Source organism: Elephantulus edwardii, unplaced genomic scaffold (genome assembly GCF_000299155.1).
Source record: "Elephantulus edwardii isolate Elephantulus edwardi_28Jun2011 unplaced genomic scaffold, EleEdw1.0 scaffold00092, whole genome shotgun sequence".
In the NCBI taxonomy this organism is placed as follows: Eukaryota; Metazoa; Chordata; class Mammalia; order Macroscelidea; family Macroscelididae; genus Elephantulus; species Elephantulus edwardii.
The window spans coordinates 12,432,619-12,452,039 of NW_006399842.1; the positions used below are offsets into that span (position 1 = coordinate 12,432,619).

Below are 19,421 nucleotides of genomic sequence, written 5' to 3' on the forward strand. Positions count from 1 at the left end.
CATTAAGAACAATGTTGGCTCTTGGGTTTTCATAGATACTTTTTACTATGTTGAAGAAATTCCCCTCTAATCCTATTTTGTTGAGTGCTTTAATCAGGAAAGGGAGGAGAATTCCCCCCTTTCTCCTGAGGAACAGCTGGTGGATTTGAACTGCCATCTTTCAATCAGCAGCCTGATACGTTACACCCTAGGCTACCAGAGCTGTCCAAGGAGAAATTAAAAACGATTAAAAAAATCTGTATCAACAGATTTACAATACGAGGAACGTGAAAGGAAGCTCTTCAGAGTGAAGAAAAACCACAAGTGGAATTTAGATTTACACGAAGGAAGTAAAAACATAAGAAATGGTAAGTATGCCAGACAATCTTTAAGTCTTTCTAAAATTTCATTAAAAGGCAACACTTTTAAGCAAAAAGAATATTTTTTTCAGTGCAAATTAAATACATATGTGTAAGACCGGTTGAAAAGACAAAAATGTAGTCAATTGGCCGTGTCCTTGTACAATGTAGACTGTAGTTAAGTTATAAACCATATAGTTATTAGGTGTCATCAAGTCAAGAATGACTCATAGCAACTCTATGAACAACAGATCTGAAGCCAACCCTACTGTGAGCCGTCCTCACCCTCTCGAACACACCTCAGCCCATTGTTGCAGTCACCGCGTCTATCCATCTCACTGAGAGTCTTCCTCTATTTCACGGACCCTCCACCTTTCCAAGCACGATGTCTCTCTCCAAGGAATAAACTCTCTGAGCACCACGCTCAGAGTAGATGAGATGAACCTTTGTCAAATTTGCTTCCAAGGAGCACTGTGGGTGCACTTTCTCCAAGACATGTCTGTTTGTTCTTTTGGCCGTCCATGGGATATTGAGTACCAATGTCCAACACCACAGCTCAAAAGCATCAGTTTTTCTGTCATTCTTATTCACTGTCCAGCTCTTAAATGCATAGCAAAGACCATAGAGTAACCAGTATAAAATAAAAATTACACAGCTACAAAGCTAGCAGAGCACGGGAAAACGGACTGATAGATGTAAAGCCAGGCAAGAAAATAAGAAAAAAGGAAAGGAAAGAATGAATGGAATAAACAGAAAGTTCAGTAAAATGATAAAAACCTCAATTATATTAATGAATGATGTTAAATGCAAATGGATTAAACATTTTGACTAATAGGCAGAGACTGTTAGGCTGGAGAAAAGTGCAAGGACTGACTATATGTACAGACTTTAAAAATAAAGCCAAATTTTTTTAAAGGATAGATTATTTGAATAGTAATCAAAAGAAGGCTGTAATGGTTATATGAATATCATGAAAGTAGGTTTCAGCATAAGACTTATTACCAGAAGTAAATAAAGAACAATTAAAGTCAATCCACCAAGACTTAATTGTTCTAAGTGACCCTGGCTCTTCATAAAAGAACTGCAGCAGGAATCTGACGTCAACAGAAATAAAAGGAGAAATAGAGAAATCCACAATCATAGATTAAGATTCTAACATTTTCCCCCTCAATACCCATCAGATAAAAAGAAAAAATAGAGAAAAGGGACAAAAGATTTGAACATTTTCTGCATCTACTTTAACTTCATTGATACTACACTCAGCAACAGAAGATACTTTTCCCCCTCCCAAGTAGAAGTGAACATTCAGCTAGATAAATCACATGCTGGGTCATAAAACATCTCTCAAAAAATTTCAAAGTCAAGAGGCTGTGTTCTCTGGTCGCGATGGAGTGAAATTAGAAATCAGTGACAAGAAGGCGTGTGGACCACCTCAAATATCTACAGATAGCAAGAGATTCCTAAATAACCCTCACAAACAGATTCTAGGACTGATGCATTTGAAGTCAAATCTGACCAAACATTTACAGAAGAAATAGTACCAATTCTACCCAAACTCTTCAGGAAATTAAAGAGGAAGGACTACAACCCATAAACAGACATGTCAAAATTATTTTAGCAATTTGTACCAACATTATAGAAAAAGATTTACTGTAAATCACTTATTAAAATAATAATACACCAAGTAAATTTATACCAGGAATGCAGGTGACATTCACAATCAACTAACATGATGCATCCCAGGAACAAACATCTCAACAGATGTTGTTGTTGTTATGTGCTGTCGAGTCACCTGTGACTCCTAGCGACCCTATGTACAACAGCCCTAAACTCTGCCCTATCCTTTGCCAATCTCACCAACTCCGACACACCTACCCCCATTACCCCAGTCACTGAATCAATCCATCTCATCAAGGGTCCTCCTCTCTTATGCTGTCCCTCGACCCTCCAAAGCATGATGTCCCTCTCCAAGGACTGGTCCCTCCTTCTAACATGTCCAGAGTATGTCTGATTAAGCTTCAGAATCCTTACCTCCAAGAAGCAGCCCGGCATCACCCTTTCCAGGATGAATCTGTTTGTTTCCCTAGCAGTCCATGGTACCCTCAATACTCTTCTCCAACATCACAGCTCAAAGGCACCAATTCTCCTTCTATCATCCCTAGTCATTGTCCAGTTCTCTGATGCATAGCAAGTGATTGCAAGGACCATGGCCTCTATTAGGCACACCTTGGTCTCCAGACTGACATCGTTGCACTTTAGAGAGGTCTCTAATCACAGACTTTCCCATCACAAAATGTCTCAGAGACACAAGAAAAATTATCTGACAGAATCCAATATTAATTCCTGGTAAAAAACCCCCCAAACTCTCAGAAAATTAGAGCTAAAAAGGAACTAACTCCCTCATTTGGGCAAAGGACATCTACTACACAAAACAAAGCCAAAAAATCCAAACATTAAATACTCTTTCTCTAATCAAAGAGCAGAGGCCTCTGGTGACCTAGTGGTTAAAGAGTTGTGCTGCCAACACAAAGACACAGACAGTTCAAGTCTTTCAGAGAAGAAAGAGTCATGGGAGGATGGGGGACATGTCTAACCTCATGAGAATTGGTTTTGCGTTACTGATGTTGTAGACAGGCACAGTTCCTTGCTGTGAAGGTGGTAAAGATCAGGCATTCCCCATGTGGCCCTGATCTTTTTACAATGTGTTATAAAAATGAGTGATTAGAAAATAAAATACAAATCCACAATAGTATCCAAAACATGAAATTCTTAGAGATAATGTAATAAAAGATTTGTAAGACCTCTGAAAGACATTCTGAAAATGTACTAAAAAATGCTCAGAGAAATTTTATAAAAACTTGAATACACTGAAAGATATACCATGTTCATAGATTGGAAGATGCATTACTATTAAAATTGGTCTATAGATTCAATGTAACCGCAAATGAAATTTCATTTGTAATTTTTCTTTTTTGGTAACTGGCAAGAAAACTCTAACATACCTAAACTATCCAAATAATCTTGAAAAATAATAAAATTAGAAAACTGGACAATATTTTATGTACAACTTATTTTATATAAAGTTATAATAACCAAGGCCATGTGGGACTGGCATAAAGACAACTAGATTACTGGAACAGAAATAAACTTACACTTACTTAGACATTCAATGAGTTTTCAACAGAAGTTCAAGTGCAATGCAATTGAGAAGAGATAATCTTTTCAACAAATGGTGTTGGAACAACCTGCTGCTATCTGTATGCAATAAAATGAACTCAACTTGTGTCTGCTATCATATACAAGCCTTATCTGAAGTCAATTACAGACACACATGCAGAAATGAACTTGATCAAGTTTCTAATAGATATAGAAGATAGTTTATCATCTTGAAAGAGGTAAGAATTTTGGGGGCACAACTCAGAAAGCATTATATAATCACAAAAAAATTCATAAACTGGACTTAATAAAAATGAAAATATTTTTGCTTATCTAAAGACACTGTATAAAAATCAATATGTATGCCAAAAACTGGAAAAACATCCACAATATATGTATCTGACAAAGCATCTGGTAACAGAATATAAAAGACACCTCAACAACTTAAAACCGAAAAGACAAACCAAAAAAATGGGCATACGACTCCAATATCCAAAGTAAAATACACAAGTGGCCAACAGACAAATGAAAAGACAGTCAATATCATTTGTCTGCAGGAAAATACAAATTAACACCACAATACCAGCTTGGCCCCTTTAGAATAGTGAGAATTAAAAAGCATAACACCACCAAATGTTGGCAAGGATATGGAGCAAATAGAACTCCCACACAGAGCTGACGGGAATGTAAATTATGTAAAAAATAAAAAAAAAACCCCACATACAGCTGATGTAAAACAGTCCCGCCATTTTGGAAAATGGTTTGCCAGTTTCTTAAAAAGTTAAACACAATCTCCCCTATGGCCCAGCAATTCTACTCCCTGGTGTGTATCCAAGAGAAAGGAGCACCACCATATGGCCACAATAAATCTTGTACAAGCATTTTCAAAGCAACTTTATTCCTAAGAGCCTAAAACTGGAAACAACCCAAATGAACATACACAGGCAAATGGCTAAACAAACTGTGGTATTTTCATACAATGGAATGCTACTTAGCAGTAAAAAAAGAATGAACAACTGATAGATAAAACATAGAAAAATCTTAAAAATATCTTACTGAGCGAAGCAAACCAGATACAAAAAGCATGCAAACCAAATGATTCCATGAGAGAGAATTTCTTCCACACTAGCCTGGACTGAGTATCCTTTCAGATATTCTTACCATTCTGGACATTACTTGATGAAGCAATCAAGTCCAGCCCCCGTCCCCACACCAAACCCAGGGACTAAAACCTCGAGATCAGAGTCAAAGGAGGGGTGAATGTGTACATCACTCTTAGAGACTCAATCTTCTGTTGGGTGATTAAGCCTCACCTCTCAACTTGTATTTTAAACACATGTGATACAATAAGCCACAAATTTCAGTGAAGAGTAGAAAGAGAGGCAGATAGGACTTCCCAACCCATCTCCCTGCCCCCCTGCTCCCAGATAGGATTTTAAGAGGGAAATACCATTTTAGGAAAGAAGTGAGGAATCAAGGGATGCTTCCCTTCTCATTGAACTATCAAAGGAGTAAGATCAGATCATAATTTAAGATACAGCCTGCCAGGGTTCAAAGTCAGCCACTTCCTCTTATTAACTCCATGACCTTGCTCAGGTTAACCTAGGAAGAGTCATCTGGGAGAAGAGCAAAAGTAGCCTGAAGATATTCTTTAAAGGTGGACATTAAGATCACAGGGTGGCCACGTAATTAGTATCTAACTTGAAGTGCATGTGGGTAGCATCTGCTTCCAGGCACCAGGGCTCTTGACTGATGGATCTCTAGAGGAATATAAGCCATGGAACTCAAGTTCAGGCACAGCCCTAAAGACTCAGCACCAGCTCCAGGTGCTGGGGAGTAGAGGCTGCTTCACAGATGGCACCCTGTGTGGTGGGTACTGGGGAACCCAAGCACATGCATCCTGAGTGGTAGGTGGGTTCTTGGAGATGGTTTCTTCCACTTGCTTGCCTCAGGGTCACCTCACATTGGAGATACCGGAGATCCAGATCCCTATGCTGAGAAGGCCTCAAGACCTTTCACAGATGGGTCACTCAAGCTCAGCGAAGAAGAGTCGTAAACATAGTCACACAGCAACTGAGGGTCAAGTCAGGATCAGAATCTTAGCTCAATGCCCAACTTCAGGGCATAAGTTCTTCAATGTGGAGAGTCTCATTGATCCTTGACACTCTGACCACCAGACTGAATTCCTGGGACAGATGCCTACACAGTTCTCCAGATGCTGGCCACCTCTTCCTCCTGACTCTAATTTGTGTTCACTGGGAAAAGCCTGCCACCTACTGCTGCTGTCAGGTCCGCAGGAGGGTTAGAGGCCTCTTCAGGAAGTCTTAAGCCAAATGAGCCCCCAGTGCACAATTCCTTTCCTCTGCCTGGACTTATGTCTTCTCACCCATAGAATGGGGTAGATAGCTCTACTGAGAAATCAAACAGTGACATCTCTAAATACGCCCTTCAATATTTTATTCTATTGTCTTGTGACTGGTTAAGCTTGTCCCTGCCAGGACTGTGTATCTTCATCTCAACAAACAGTTGGGGAAAGAGGGGCTCTTCTAGCTCAAACCCTTAGAGACCTAAGATTAGAATGTTCCTCAGAAATCTCAGAGAAGCTGGAAGTTAGCTACAGGTTTATAGGCATCCAGGATGCCTGTACTTGCCTGCCATGGGAGGAGTGAGGAAGTAGTCCGGAGACAGAGTTGGGGCTCTCCGAAGGCACACACAAGGTTGTGGCCCACCTGGGACTAGTACCCAGGGCTTCCAACTCCAGCCTCATGCTTCTTCCCCTTCCTCACTCTTCCTACTAGTAAGAAGAGACAGGGCAGCTACCTTCATCTTGCTCACCAAAGAAAGCAGGGGAGGTAGGGATAGGGGTGGCTGGTCCCTGCACTAGTTCAGACTGAAGCTCTAACATGCCGTATTGGCTTTAGAAATGAAAACTCTAGAACCACATGATTTATTAGAGGGCCACTGAGGGACAAGAACAAATGATACCTACTCTGCACCCCATTTCCACATGGGTCCCCGCCTCTAAGTCTAATACCTCAAGTCTGTCAAGAGAGCTGTAACTTTTCTGGGTTCCGGGTAGGGTCCTCCCATCTATCCTGGCTACTGCAGTAAGGTGGCCCTGAGGTTAGACCTAGAGACTGCTATGGACCAACACAGAATAAACTCACATTTGTTTTTACCGCCCCCTGGCACAAAGCTCTAGAGCTGTGCACTAAAGCCGGCCCACGCCCGCCCATAGCCTCCCCGACCCCAGGCAGAGCAGTACTCACTGATGGGGGCGTGTAAGGCCACATGCTCCTGGTAGGGTGTGTAGTACTTATATTGCTTTCCGCAGAATTCGCAGGTGTAATTGCCGGTTTCTGTCCAAGAAGGAAGACGGTGTGCAAATGGACATCTGGACCCCACCCAGAAGCAGCAGCCCCTTCACAATCTACTCCCTCCCCCGCTGAGACCTCCAAATGGAACAAGCTGTGACTCAAGTCAGAAATGTCTCCATTCAATTCCTAACTCAGCCTTTTCAAGCTGTGTGATCTTGGGAAAGTCTCTTAACCACCCAGTGCCTCAGTCTCCCTAACTGTGAAGTGGGGATAATAACAAGACCCCCTCATAGGATTGCTCTGAGGATTAAATACATATGCCAAGGGCTTAGAACAGTACCTGGTACACACTGCTTTGCTTTCCACACTCCACCCCTTGTCCCGGTGCTCAGGAAATATTTGGTGAAAGCCAGCCTATCACACCCTTTGCACACTCTGCCCTCTGCAATGGCCAAACATGCGTCCCCCTTGTCTCCAAGGCCTGCCTTGCCCAACCTCCACCCCCCAGCACAAGGGGTCACTTCTTCCTCTCAAGACCCACCAGACTTTATCTTTACCTCTCTTTTGGCACTGCCTAACTTCTTTCTTCTTAAAAATTTCTGATGTAATATTGTTCACTGGGGGAAAATTATAAAATACTGATAAATACCAAAAAAATTTTAAATGTCAATCATTCCCTAAACAAAGAGGAATAGCTACCCCTCGGGTGGAGGCACATGGTGCCCTCTGTCCTGGTCCCCACCCACACCCATCTCCTCTGTCTGGCTCCTGGCCTTGGGATAGGCACCTCTGATGCATATTGTCTTTGTAGGCGGGTGTACTTGGTTGACAATACTTAGTGAACATCTGGTCCAATCAATAAGTACAGATCTGAATGGGCAGTTATTGACAGTATGATTCCCAACGGACTTTGGAATGAGCTCTATAATGAAGGGACATTTATAGTATTTGTAACTTTTCCTCTGAATTTAATTTTTTTAAAAAAAGCTGTGATTCAGATATTCTATAAGTATAACGTAGCAATCTTTAACAAGCCTTCTAGAACAGTAGAACACATTTATCAACTACTGTTTTAGCATTTAATGATACTGTTTTATTAGCCTGTCTAGCATTAATCCTAATTTCTTTAATAATCACTTGACTTTCAGAACCTCCTTCCTACTCTATTCACTGCCTCAAAAACCTGATAGAGGGTTGTTACAATCATGTGTTACAAGTTAGGCTGCTAATCAAAAGGCCACTGGATCCAATCTAACATCTGCTCCCTGGGGAAATGAGGCAATTTGCTCTCGTGATGAGTTGGAAACTCAAGGGACGGTGGCCATGAGTCGGACTCAACTCAGTGGCAGTGTATTTGTTTGGGGTACTAAGTGCTGGCACAAAACTGTCATGCCACCTGTTTTAATAGAGTTGACAGTCTGGAAGAGACAGAAAAGAAAATCACACTGATTTAACAGGACAGTTTATCTTTCTAAAAATCTTTAAGACTTCCTGGTAGATTGAGGATGCCAACATTGTTATGCATTACGAGAATGTTTTCTAAACTGATTTTTTCACCTCGTTTATAGTTCTCCCTGTCTCCAATGAGGGTCTCTGGTGGCCTAGTGATAAGAAGCTGTGCTGTAATCCCAAAGGCACACAGTTCAAATCCACCAGCTGCTCTGTAAGCAAAGGATGAGCAATCCTCCTCCCATGCAATTTGGGGTGGTTCTGACTCATCAGCAAACAACAGTTACATCTCCAAAGCAGTCCTTTTGAAATTAAGTGTAAGATAATTATTCTTAAAGAGACAGTGTTCTGAGGACTTTAACAGAGAACTCAATCTAAATAAAGGAGGAGGAAAGAGTGCTCTGAGAGAAAAGCTTAAGCTCAGAATAAAAGACCCTCTTTAACTAGGTTATGTGTCGTCTGTTACTGTTACTGTCCAGCTGACTCACCGCTGAGCAGCTAGCAAGTTTTCAGTTGCATGGGAGTTGACTTCCCACCTTTCTCCTGAGGTACTCCTTGGCTGATCTGAATAGCAATCCTTTGGGTTGGCAGTTCAACTCCTTACTAGGAGGCCACCAGTGCTCCCTGGTATGTGTCTAGTGAGATCAACTATTAGACTCATGTTAACCTGGAAATTTTTGCCTTCTGAACTAGGAGATGGTATCACTTACTTTTATTTCTAAGACTGATTTAGTTTTACTGTTACTGTTAGGTGTTGTCGAGTTGTGTGTGTACACATTATTGTTGTATAGAGTTGGAACCGACCCACAGCTGACCCTCTGGCAGGTTTTCAGAGGAAGTTAATTGCACAAAAGGAAATTGCTCATCCTTCCCCCGAGGAGCAGCTGGTGGCCTCAAACAGTGTGCCTTCAGGACTGGAGGCACAGCTTCTCTCCACTAGGCCACCAGAGCTCCCTCACAGTGACTCTATAAACAATAGACCTAAAACCCTGTGCTATCCTGTGCCATTCACCTGGTTGAGGATCTTCTCTCTTTTGCTGAACCCCCACCTTTCTAAGCATGATGTCCCTCTTCATGGAATAGCCTCTCCTAGCAACATGCCCAATACATACAAGACAAAGCTTTATCATCTTTGCCTACAAGCAGCCCTCTGGCTGTACTTTCTCCAAGATATATCTGGTCTTTTGACAGTCCATGGGATATTTACTGTTTTTATGTGACATCAAGTCAACTGCAACTCATAGTGACCTTCTGTACAGCAGCTCTGATACTTGCCCTGTCCTGAGTCATTTTCACTGATTCCAATGCACTTATCCCCCATTGCCCTAGTTACTGTATCAATCCATGCCTTCTGGGGTCTTCCTCTCCTATGCTGTCCCTCCACCCTTCCAAGCATGATGTCCTTCTCCAAGAATTGGTCCCTCCAGGTCACATGCCCAAAATATGTGAGAAAGCTTCAAAATCCTAGCCTCCAAGGAGAAACTTGGTTTCACTCTCTCCAAGACAGACCTGTTTGTTTTCTTGGTGGTCCATGGTCTGTTCAAGACTCTTCTAGTTTTATGTTATTTTGATTTTTATGCTCCATCTTTTCCAGCTGCTCCCTTATTTTTCAGTTGATAAAGTGCTTTCTTTGTTTTACCATTATTCTCTATATTACTTCCCCTCTCTCAATACTTACTATTATTTTAGACAGTTTATAAAATATATTCCTTTAACTAGTACATGCAAGAGAGAATGGTATTGCTAAATCTAGCTCTACTGAGAGAGGTAGTTCAACCCATTCTTCTCAAACTTTGGCCTATATCAGCATCACCCAGAAAGACTGTTTTAACCAACTGCTACCCCTCCCCTCCCCACCGAGATTCCAACTCCACAGGTCTGGGTTTGGCCTAAGAGTTTACACTTCTAACAGGATTCCTTCCAGTAAATGCTGATGCTGATCTGGGGAACACACTCAAAGCACAGCTGGTTTAACTCCTCTGTAACAATGGGCTCAAGTGTATCGAAGATCGTGAGGATGACATGGAACAGGGTATGGTTCAGATCTGCGGTTCATAGTGTCACCATGAGTTGCAGTTGACTTGACGGCACCTAATATCTTTCTTCCACAAAGAAGGGAAATCTCCTTCCTTGCAGTTTACAGTCTTGGAAGCCCAGTACAGGATCAGTTATGAGTTGATTCTGGTTTGATGACAAGGACTCAGACATCTCTTATTTTTTGCTTTAGAATAGCCTTTTGCTTTTCATTCAATTTTATGGTCAGAATGATAATGTTTTAATATTCAGCTGCTTCATGGGAGAAATATGGGCAATCTCTTGCCATGTGATTTATAGTCTCTGAAAACTCACTGGAAGTGTCAGCTACAAGGCAGTTCCAACTTGATAGCACATAAAACAATAATAATCTTATTTATTGATTTTAGTAGCCACCACAAATTCTCTTCTACCATGAACTCCTCATATCTGAGCCCTTGAAATTGCTTTATCATTGGTTTATATCCTTCAAATAATTTTTGAAGATAGGTGAAGGAATATGCTTTTGAGCTTTCATAATTTCCCCCTCTATTCATAAATCCTGGAAGCAGAACCGGCATCCACTTCCAAAATGGCTTGCCTCCGGAAACTCTATGTACGAACAGTGCTCGGGCTGTTCGTTCATAGGGTCGCTATGAGTCGTCTACGACTCAACGGCATTAAACAGCAACAACAACAACATCCATAAATCACAGACAGATTGAAAAAAAATTCTTAAGAGTGCAATCTTTCCCCTTCAAAATGTTCCACTGTCTACTGGCATTTAGTATTGTAGAGAAATATGAGGAAAGTTCACCTTGAGTTTATTTGTGAGTCAGGAAATAACAAGATGAATTGCACTGGAAAAATCTGCTGTTAGGGACCTCTCTAGAGTACTGAAAAGCAATGATGTCAGTCTGGAGACTAAGGTGCACCTGATCCAGGCCATGGACTTTGCAATTACTTGCTATGACATATGAAAGTGGAACAATAACTAAGGATGAGAGAAGAGAATCGATGCCTTTGAATAGTGGTGCTAGAGAAGAGTGTTGAATATACAGTGGACTGCCAAGAGAACAGACAAACCTGTCCAGCAGAGGGTGAAACCAGTATGCTCCCTGGAGGCAAGAATTTTGAGGCTCTGTCTCACATATTTTGGGGCATGTGGCCATGAGGGACCAGTCCTTGAAGAAGGACATCACGCTGGAAGGGAGGAGGGACAGTGCAGGGAGGAAGACCTGGGATGAGTTGGATTGATTCAGGATAGGGCAGGTTTCAGAGCAAGTGTACACTGGTGTGCTATGAGTCACAGGTGACTCAATGGCACATAACAATAACAACAACAATTTGATTTTTACACCTAAATACTCATATAATTTCGAGTTATTTTGTTTTATACCCTCTTTGTATTTGTAGATCAAGAAAGTACTACAGTCTATCTAGGTAAAAGTTTCCTTTTCTTGACTCGATCAGATACATAATGAGCCATGCATGTACAGGTCTACCTGTAGAGGTCTTTCAACTAGGCGGAAATGTTTTCTTCTACTATATCTTTGCAGTTCTGTTTCCTTTCCACTTGTGCCACATCATCAATTATTTGAAATTGGTTCTCTCTCTGCTCTGCACATGTATCAGTACTTTTCCAGTTAGTAGCTAAGTCTATGTAAGTTTATTTCTCACACCAATAACTCAATTCCTGCAGATTGATTCTGCTCCTCAGTGTCATGTAGATTTTAGCATTATTCTTGTATTTCCAGCTTCCCTGTCATCCTTCCTCATCTCTCTCTTCTCCTTATCCTGCATCTGATACTATATCAGTTTATCCTGTTTCTTTTTAACCTTATAAATTCAGGCTTGGTGGTGTTCACAAAGGTTACATTATCTTATACTTCACCAAGGTTGTCAAACAGATTTTTCCCCACTGGCTTTTCCACATCTTTTTGACAGAAAGGCATACTCTTACTCAGAATTTCCCCAAGTTCTCTCTCCTTTGTTATGCAGAAGTTTTATAATTCACATATTTTGTTTCCTTTTCAAGTTCCCATCTTTACACAGGCATGAAAAGCAAGTATTTAAGTCAAGTAAGTATAGACTTACTCTCTTTCAAGAAACAAAATGAATTAATTGCTCCCCCTCTCACCTTTTCTCTATTCTCAAGGTGGTAAAATCCTCAGATAGGGAACTCTGGTGGCCTATTAATAAGGAGCTGTGCTGCCATTCGAAATGCACGTAGTTCAAATCTACCAGCTGAGAAAGACAGGAAATCTCTGCCTGTGCAATTTATGGTTTCTGAAAACCTACTGGAGGGTCAGCTATGAGTCAACACCAACAAGCACTAAATAGCTGGCTAAAACCTATAACTTGCAGTTCAGTCTCCTTCTAGGAGGATCCCATGTAGGGAATGAATCTCTGCTTCATGATGGCTCCTACTTCTTCCTATCCCATGACCCAACACTGTAGATCACCTCGCTAATGTGTTGCAGCTGTACCTCCAGCATGCTTGTTGCCAGGGATTCAAATTGTCTTCTGTCCTAACCCAGCTTCTGCCATGCTTATCCCAACTTCGGGAAATCTCACGTGTATCAGAATATGCGCTCCATAGGGTTTTTCAACGGTTGATTTTTTGGAAATAAACTGGCAAGTCTTCAAAGGCACCGGTGGGTAGACTTGAACTTTTAAACTTTTAATCAGCAGCCAAGTATATTAAACACATTTGCCCCAACCAGGAGGGACTTTCCTTTTCCTCCTGACTCAGAGCTTTACTTAAAACAACTAATTGGTCCCTTCAGAATTCACAGTGCCTCTTCTGGCTTTTTCTTGAGGTCTCTGTTGCACTGACCTGCTTGAACGAAGAAAATAAAAGCCTAAGAAATAGTATTCTTCTTGCTACAGGTATTAACAAGGAACAGTTCATAGTGTTTTGGTAAATTCAGTTCTACAAAGGCAAGCTGGGAGAATGCTGTGAGCTGAATCCAGATTACTCATAATACTGCAGTTCCACAATTTGCCTAGTTTACGATAACCCCTTTGTTGTTGCTCCTGTCAACCAGCAAGTTGAGTGCAACTCATAGTGACCTGGTGGACAACAAATCTGAGCCCTGCCCCATCCTCCTATCCCGTGCCATCCTTCTCTCTGATACACTACTGCTCATTGCTTTCGGCACTGTTTCAGTCCATTTTGCTGAGAGTCTTCCTCTCCTTCACCGATCCTTCTTCTTTCCAAGCATGGTAACTCCATCTTTCCAAGCTAAGGTCTTCGCATTCTTGTTATGTACCTTCGAGTCACCCTTGATTCATAGCGACCCTATGTATCTGCCCTATCCTGACCCAGTCTCACGGACTCTGACACACCTAATCCTACTGCCCCAGTCACTGTATCAATCCATCTCATCCAGGGTCTTCCTCTCCTGTACTGCCCCTCCGCCCTTCCAAGCATAATGTCCTTTTGTCAGGACTGGTCCCTCCCGGCCACAGGCCCACAGATTGTGAGACAGAGTTTCAAAATCCTATCCTCCAAGGAGAAAGTTGGTTTCACCCTGTCCAAAGCAGATCTATTTGTTTTCCTGGTGGTCCACGGTATGTTCAAGACTCTTCTCCAGCACCACAATTCAAAGGCATCAATTCTTCTTCTGTCCTCCTCAGTCATTGTCTAGCTCTCTGAGGCATAGCAAGTAACTGCAAAGACCATTAAAGGTCTTGGCATTAGCTGGTGATCAGAGTGAGTTCTTCCTTGCTCAGCATCTTCTTGGCTTAATACTGTTCCTAAGCGTTGTCAAGTAGATTCTGACTCACAGGGACTTGGGGGTGCTAGGCTGTCTCTCCCACAGAGTCAGCTGGGTGGAAAGGGGGTTGGAACTTCCATTCTGTTTGACTGGCAGCCAGTGCTTAACTGTTGCACCACTTGCTTACTTGGATAATTAGTAAGTGCCACTACTTAATGCTTTCTATGCATGAGTTGTTGTGCTAATTCCTTGACAAATATCAATTCATCTCATCTAATCCTTCCCACAACAATCCCGAGAGTAGAATTTGATTTTCATTATCCCCATTATAGAGATGAAGAAACAGAAGATTATAGAGATTAGAAACTGTGTAGAGTACCACACAGCTATTTTAAGCATGGAGCTGGATTCACATTTGAGCTGGTTCTGAAGCCACAGTCTGGTCTAGCTCTCAGTAATATCTCTCATTTATTATGCTATGAGTAATTCCTGTGCTCAACACTTCTATGCATGCGTCCTGTGTCTCCCTCGATACTGTAATATTGTAAGTCTGCCCTCCCTCTTATGTGAATTACTCAAGGGCAAGGCCACATGTGTCTTGATCACAGCTGCATCCCCACAACACTCAGGACAAGCTTGCCAAACACTGGAAAACTACGTGTACGGCTCCTGCCTGCAGGGGCTTCGTGGGACAAGGACAATGTATCTACATGTGGCTTCTCAGGACAGCTTGCATCACGGAGAAACCCTTTCAGATGACAGTGACAAGAGTGATTTTTCTGAGCATCTCCTATGTACCAGGCACTGTGCTACTAAGTGGTTTCTGTCTATGATTTCATTTAATTCCCCAATAAACCTGCAGGGGAATCTCCTCCTCACTCCACAGATGGGGAGCCTGAGGCTCAGAGCGGCTAATGGACAGCAAAGGGACTGAGCAAGAGAGCAAGGGAGGCAGCAAGCAGCCCCCAGCCTACCCGTCCTCACTGCTCTGACCTTGACCGTGTACTAAAACCCTGAGACTCACAGGCCCAACTGGCGGGTGGGCTAAGCAAGCCACTCACTAACCTGCTCTACTGCTGCAGGATGACGGACTCCTGCCCCTTCCAGTGGCTGGCCTCAGCCTGGCCTCCCTCGGCCAGTCCCTCCCCTGCCCCACCCCCCGGAGAGGCCCGCATACTTGGTCCGATTTTCTGGAATGGCTCCGGGGGTTCCTCCTTCACTTCGTCAGTGGCCACCACACCTTGATCAAAGGGGTCTGTGGAAGAACATGTGGCCCTCAGCACCCTGGCAACCCAGCTCTTTGGGAGCCCCCCCAAGACCAGGGACAGGGGAGGTAAGCACTCCCCAAGGAACTTACCTGCCCGATTCTCAGGGGCCCCTTCCACACTAAACACTGTGCCCAGGCAGGAAGCAGCAGCCACAGAAGGAAAGAAGCAAACAGGAGCCCTGTTAGTCCTGACAGCTGCCCCTGCCCACACTCCCATCCATAGTCCTAGCGAGTTCTTCTCTTTAGGGGTCCAGGAGGCAGCTCAGACCAGTGCAGAGGCCCCAGGAGATCCCAGGCTATAGGCAAGCAAACCCCAAATAGGATGAAGCCTGTGTCCTGACCCTTGCCCCTCTTCATAGCTTTAGCCCTCCCACCTCCACTCCTGGAGGTCTTTCTGGGTGCCCAGCAAGACCTCATGGAGTCCAGAGCAGTAAAAAGAGGAAGAAATTTGCAAGAGAGGAAAAGAAGCAGGAAGAAGTTGAATGGCCCCTGGTTTTAGGTGGTAGGATGCTGACTGTCACATCTTGGGAGGAGCTGGGCCCTGGGATCCCTCTCAGGTCCCAGAAGTTATTTCTGGAATCTCAAGATTTCAAAAACACATTTTCTAAGAAATTTATTGTTATAATTTTAAACTCCAGAATCTGAGTTTTAAACACTATCATTTATTGTAAAAAATTGGTTTAATTTCAGCAGAGCACATGAATACTCAACAGAGGACTGTTAAACGACTCAGTGTGGGGTTGTCAATTTTCGACTGGTTTTGACCTACAAACACATGGCCATTTCACTTGGTCCAGCCTGAAGAGCAGTGGATACAGAGCATGATGGGAATGAGCTTTCCACCAGGACCGCCCTCCACCCACCATGAAGTACCTGTAGCCAATCAAGTGTCTTTTCCAGCCCTCATCTGTGTTCTTAGAGTGTAATCCTTGAGGTTCTAATCCTGAGATTCAGATAGTCTACAATTCCAAGGCCAAGCATTGTATTGCAAAGGCCACGTCCCAGCAGGGCCTAGGGGTTGGTCACTTGCTTTGTGGTTCTGGGGGATACCTGGCCTTTCTCTGGGGAGGGAAGGAGGGAAGGGCAGGGGCTGGTGGGGCCAGCAAGCCGCTCTGGAGAGTAGGTGCCTCTTTGAGTTGCTGTGTCCCTGATCAGTGAGGGGCCTGACTCACCATCTACCGCGTGCAGGTCTCGGTGCTCCTGGAAACAGCTGTAGTATTTGTACTTCTTCCCACAGATGTCACACGTGTACCTGAAATTGTCTGTGAGGGACGGAAAGACATACACCGTCACCAGAGCTTCCAGCACTCCGAGCAGGGTTTTACAGGCTAATTCATGTGCCTCACAGACCAAAGACAGGACTATGAATGGACCCTCAGCTGGCTAGCCACATGGACAACAGATTCCAAGCTGCTGTGATCCTTGGCACACCTCACTCCCTCAAATGCCAAGTTCTCCCCTTGTGTGTAAAGGCCTGGGTGACCTGACGGTCCAGCCTCAGTGTCAGCCCCAACCTCCCAGTGTGGGCAGACGATGGAGATGATGGTGCTCTCTGCCTCCACAAGGTTTAGATGGAATATGGGAAGGTCCAGATCATACTCTGTGGACACCAGGCAACCTTAAAGTGATTGCCCAGACACCTCTCAAATAAAGCCTGCATGAGCCTCATTTATAGCTCTCTACACCAGAAATCATGTGAGGTACTAATTGAGAGCTCATTGTTACAGCCACCTCCTGCTGGATGCTTACCATGCGAGATGGGCCAGCCACCTCCCATATCTTTCCTTAGTGAGTCGGTGCTACAGAGAGGGGAGTCAGCAACTCATTTTATGCAAGAGGAAACTGAGGACCAGAGGTCCCTACCCCGAGTCTCACGGCTGGTGAGGGATGTGAAAGGGAGCTTCAGAGGTGGTCCTAAAAGATGAGATCTTGAAGAATGCTCTCCTGGAGCCTTGTTCCTAATTCTGCCCTTGAAACGCCTCCCCTACACTAGCAACTTTACCACTTTCACGTGTAGTCACATGTGGTCTTTGACATGCTCCCTACCCTCTGTGCCTCAGTTTTCTCATCTGTATAGTGGGAATAATAATAGTGCATATATCTCCAAGAGTTGATTTAGTAAGGATCTTAGTTATATGAAATAGTTAAAATAGGAAAACGCAAGGAGACCAGAGTATATTAGGGGTTACTAGGTACTAAGGGAGAGAGAAATGGGACATTACTGCTGTGGTGACAAAATGTTTGGGCATAGAGAGTGGTGACAGTAGCATAGATGGTGAGTGTGAACTATGTCATGGAATTACACACTCAGAAATGGCTTAAATAGCAAACTCTTGCTTCCTGTTTTATAATAATAATATTTTAAATTGCCACTGAGTCAAAATTGACTCAGAGCTCCCCTGCCATGGGGTTTTCAAGGCTGTAAACAACATGAGGTAAGAGTGCTCATTTTTCTGCTGTGGAGCCCCTGCTAGATTCGAACTACCAGAGTCTGGCCTTTAAGTGACCAGTACAACTCCTTATGAACTACACCACCAGAGCTCCCTATATTAAAGGTAGAGAACTATAATGCCTAATATAGAATACAATAGACACTTGATAAATGGAATCCAATATTGTTTTGCAAAGGCACTCAACATATGAGATGTACAAGAACTGAGTAATTAATATTTTCTATTTTTAGCTGAGAGATATGTAAGTAGGAATTTCTTTATGCTTTTAAGTTGTTGTTGTTGTTGCTGATTGCCTTACAGCAATCTCATAGCAACACTATGAACAAAAGGCCTGAAAAGCCTTCCTATAACTATCGACATTTATCAAAGTTCATAGAGTTTTCTGGAGGCATGTTGTTTAGGAAGTAGATGCCACTGACTATTTCTCTAATACTTAAAGGGGGGAGATCCCGGGACTATACACCTCATTACTAACAAGCTGTATGCCATCTTCTGTCTTGGATTCAGTTGTCCTCATCTGCAAGATGGGACTCAAGTGTAGAATAGGAACTGATTCATAGCTGACCCTTCAACAGGTTTCCAAGGCTGTATCCCACACAGAAAGAGACTGTCCATCTTTCTCCCGTGGATGGATTTAAACCACAAGAAAAGTGCAGTCTTTGAGCAGTGCAACTCTCTGCAGAACAGGCAGGCTGGTATAACATTCTCAATCAGCCCCATGGCCCGGCTCCTGTACAGAGGCTAATGGCTGAGGGCATGAACTTTCCGAGCAGTGGGGTAGACCAGGGAGCCGGGTGAGACTGAAAATAAAGCACAATAGAGGGAACACCACAGGGAGGAAGGGCTAAAAATACCCCCAGCTCCAGAGACCTCACCCAGCAAGGAGTGAGACAAGGGAGGCCAGGGCAGAACACAACAGATCATTGAGGGAATGCCGGAGAGGCTAGGACCCAGAATAGCCGAGGAAGGAAAGAGAAACGAAGAAGGCCTTTCAACACGTGCCTGACTGCAGGCTCACCATCAGTGCTGAGAAAGAAGGGCACTGTTGAGGGAAAACGATGCCTGGGGTCAGGCTGGCCCAGGCAGGGATATGGGTAGGGAGAGGGTCAAGCATTCTCCTCCTCCCTGCTACGGGGCCTCCAGCCAGCGCCTCAGGTGCTGGAGCCTTGGACTCCACTCAGATTATAAAGCAATGATCTGGGGCCTGCCTGCCTCCAGGACAGTGAGAAAAGCAGAACACAGAGTGTGAGAAGGTGCCTTAGGAGAGAATGTTATTAAGATCCTGTAAATTTAAGGTTCTCTGTAGCCCCTGACAGTAACATGGTGGCATAGTACATTATATGTTGCACTGCCAACAGAAAGGCCAGTAGTTTGAATCCACAATGGCTCTGTGAGAAAATATGGGGTCTCCTTCCATAAAGATGCCCAGCTTGGGAAACCCAACGGGGGTCAATATGAAGAACCACCACCCAGACTACAGTAGGTCTGGGATTTTTGTTACCACAGGCACCACATCAAACAGCTTTGTTCTGTTATATTATGTTTTGGGGCTTCTTTTCTCCTTTGGTAATCCAAAGGCAGGCAGTTTGAATCCACTAGCTGCTCCCCAAGAGAAAGATGGGCAATCTCTTCCCATGTGATTTACAGCCTCCGAAAACCTGTCAGAGCATCAGCTCTGAGTCAGTTCCAACTCAATGGCACACAAC

At 43.5% G+C, this 19,421-nt stretch overlaps 1 protein-coding gene across 1 annotated transcript in view; it reads right to left on the reverse strand.

Annotated features, from left to right (window-relative positions):
• ZNF618 (zinc finger protein 618) overlaps window positions 1–19,421 on the reverse strand; it is a 226,180-nt gene that overhangs the window by 19,109 nt on the left and 187,650 nt on the right. The window contains exons 6-9 of the mRNA XM_006890719.1: window positions 16,435–16,524; window positions 15,353–15,388; window positions 15,173–15,250; window positions 6,764–6,853 (exon numbers count right to left, since the gene is read on the reverse strand). Coding sequence (XP_006890781.1) covers window positions 6,764–6,853; window positions 15,173–15,250; window positions 15,353–15,388; window positions 16,435–16,524 — 294 coding nt within the window. The remainder of the gene's footprint in view (window positions 1–6,763; window positions 6,854–15,172; window positions 15,251–15,352; window positions 15,389–16,434; window positions 16,525–19,421) is intronic.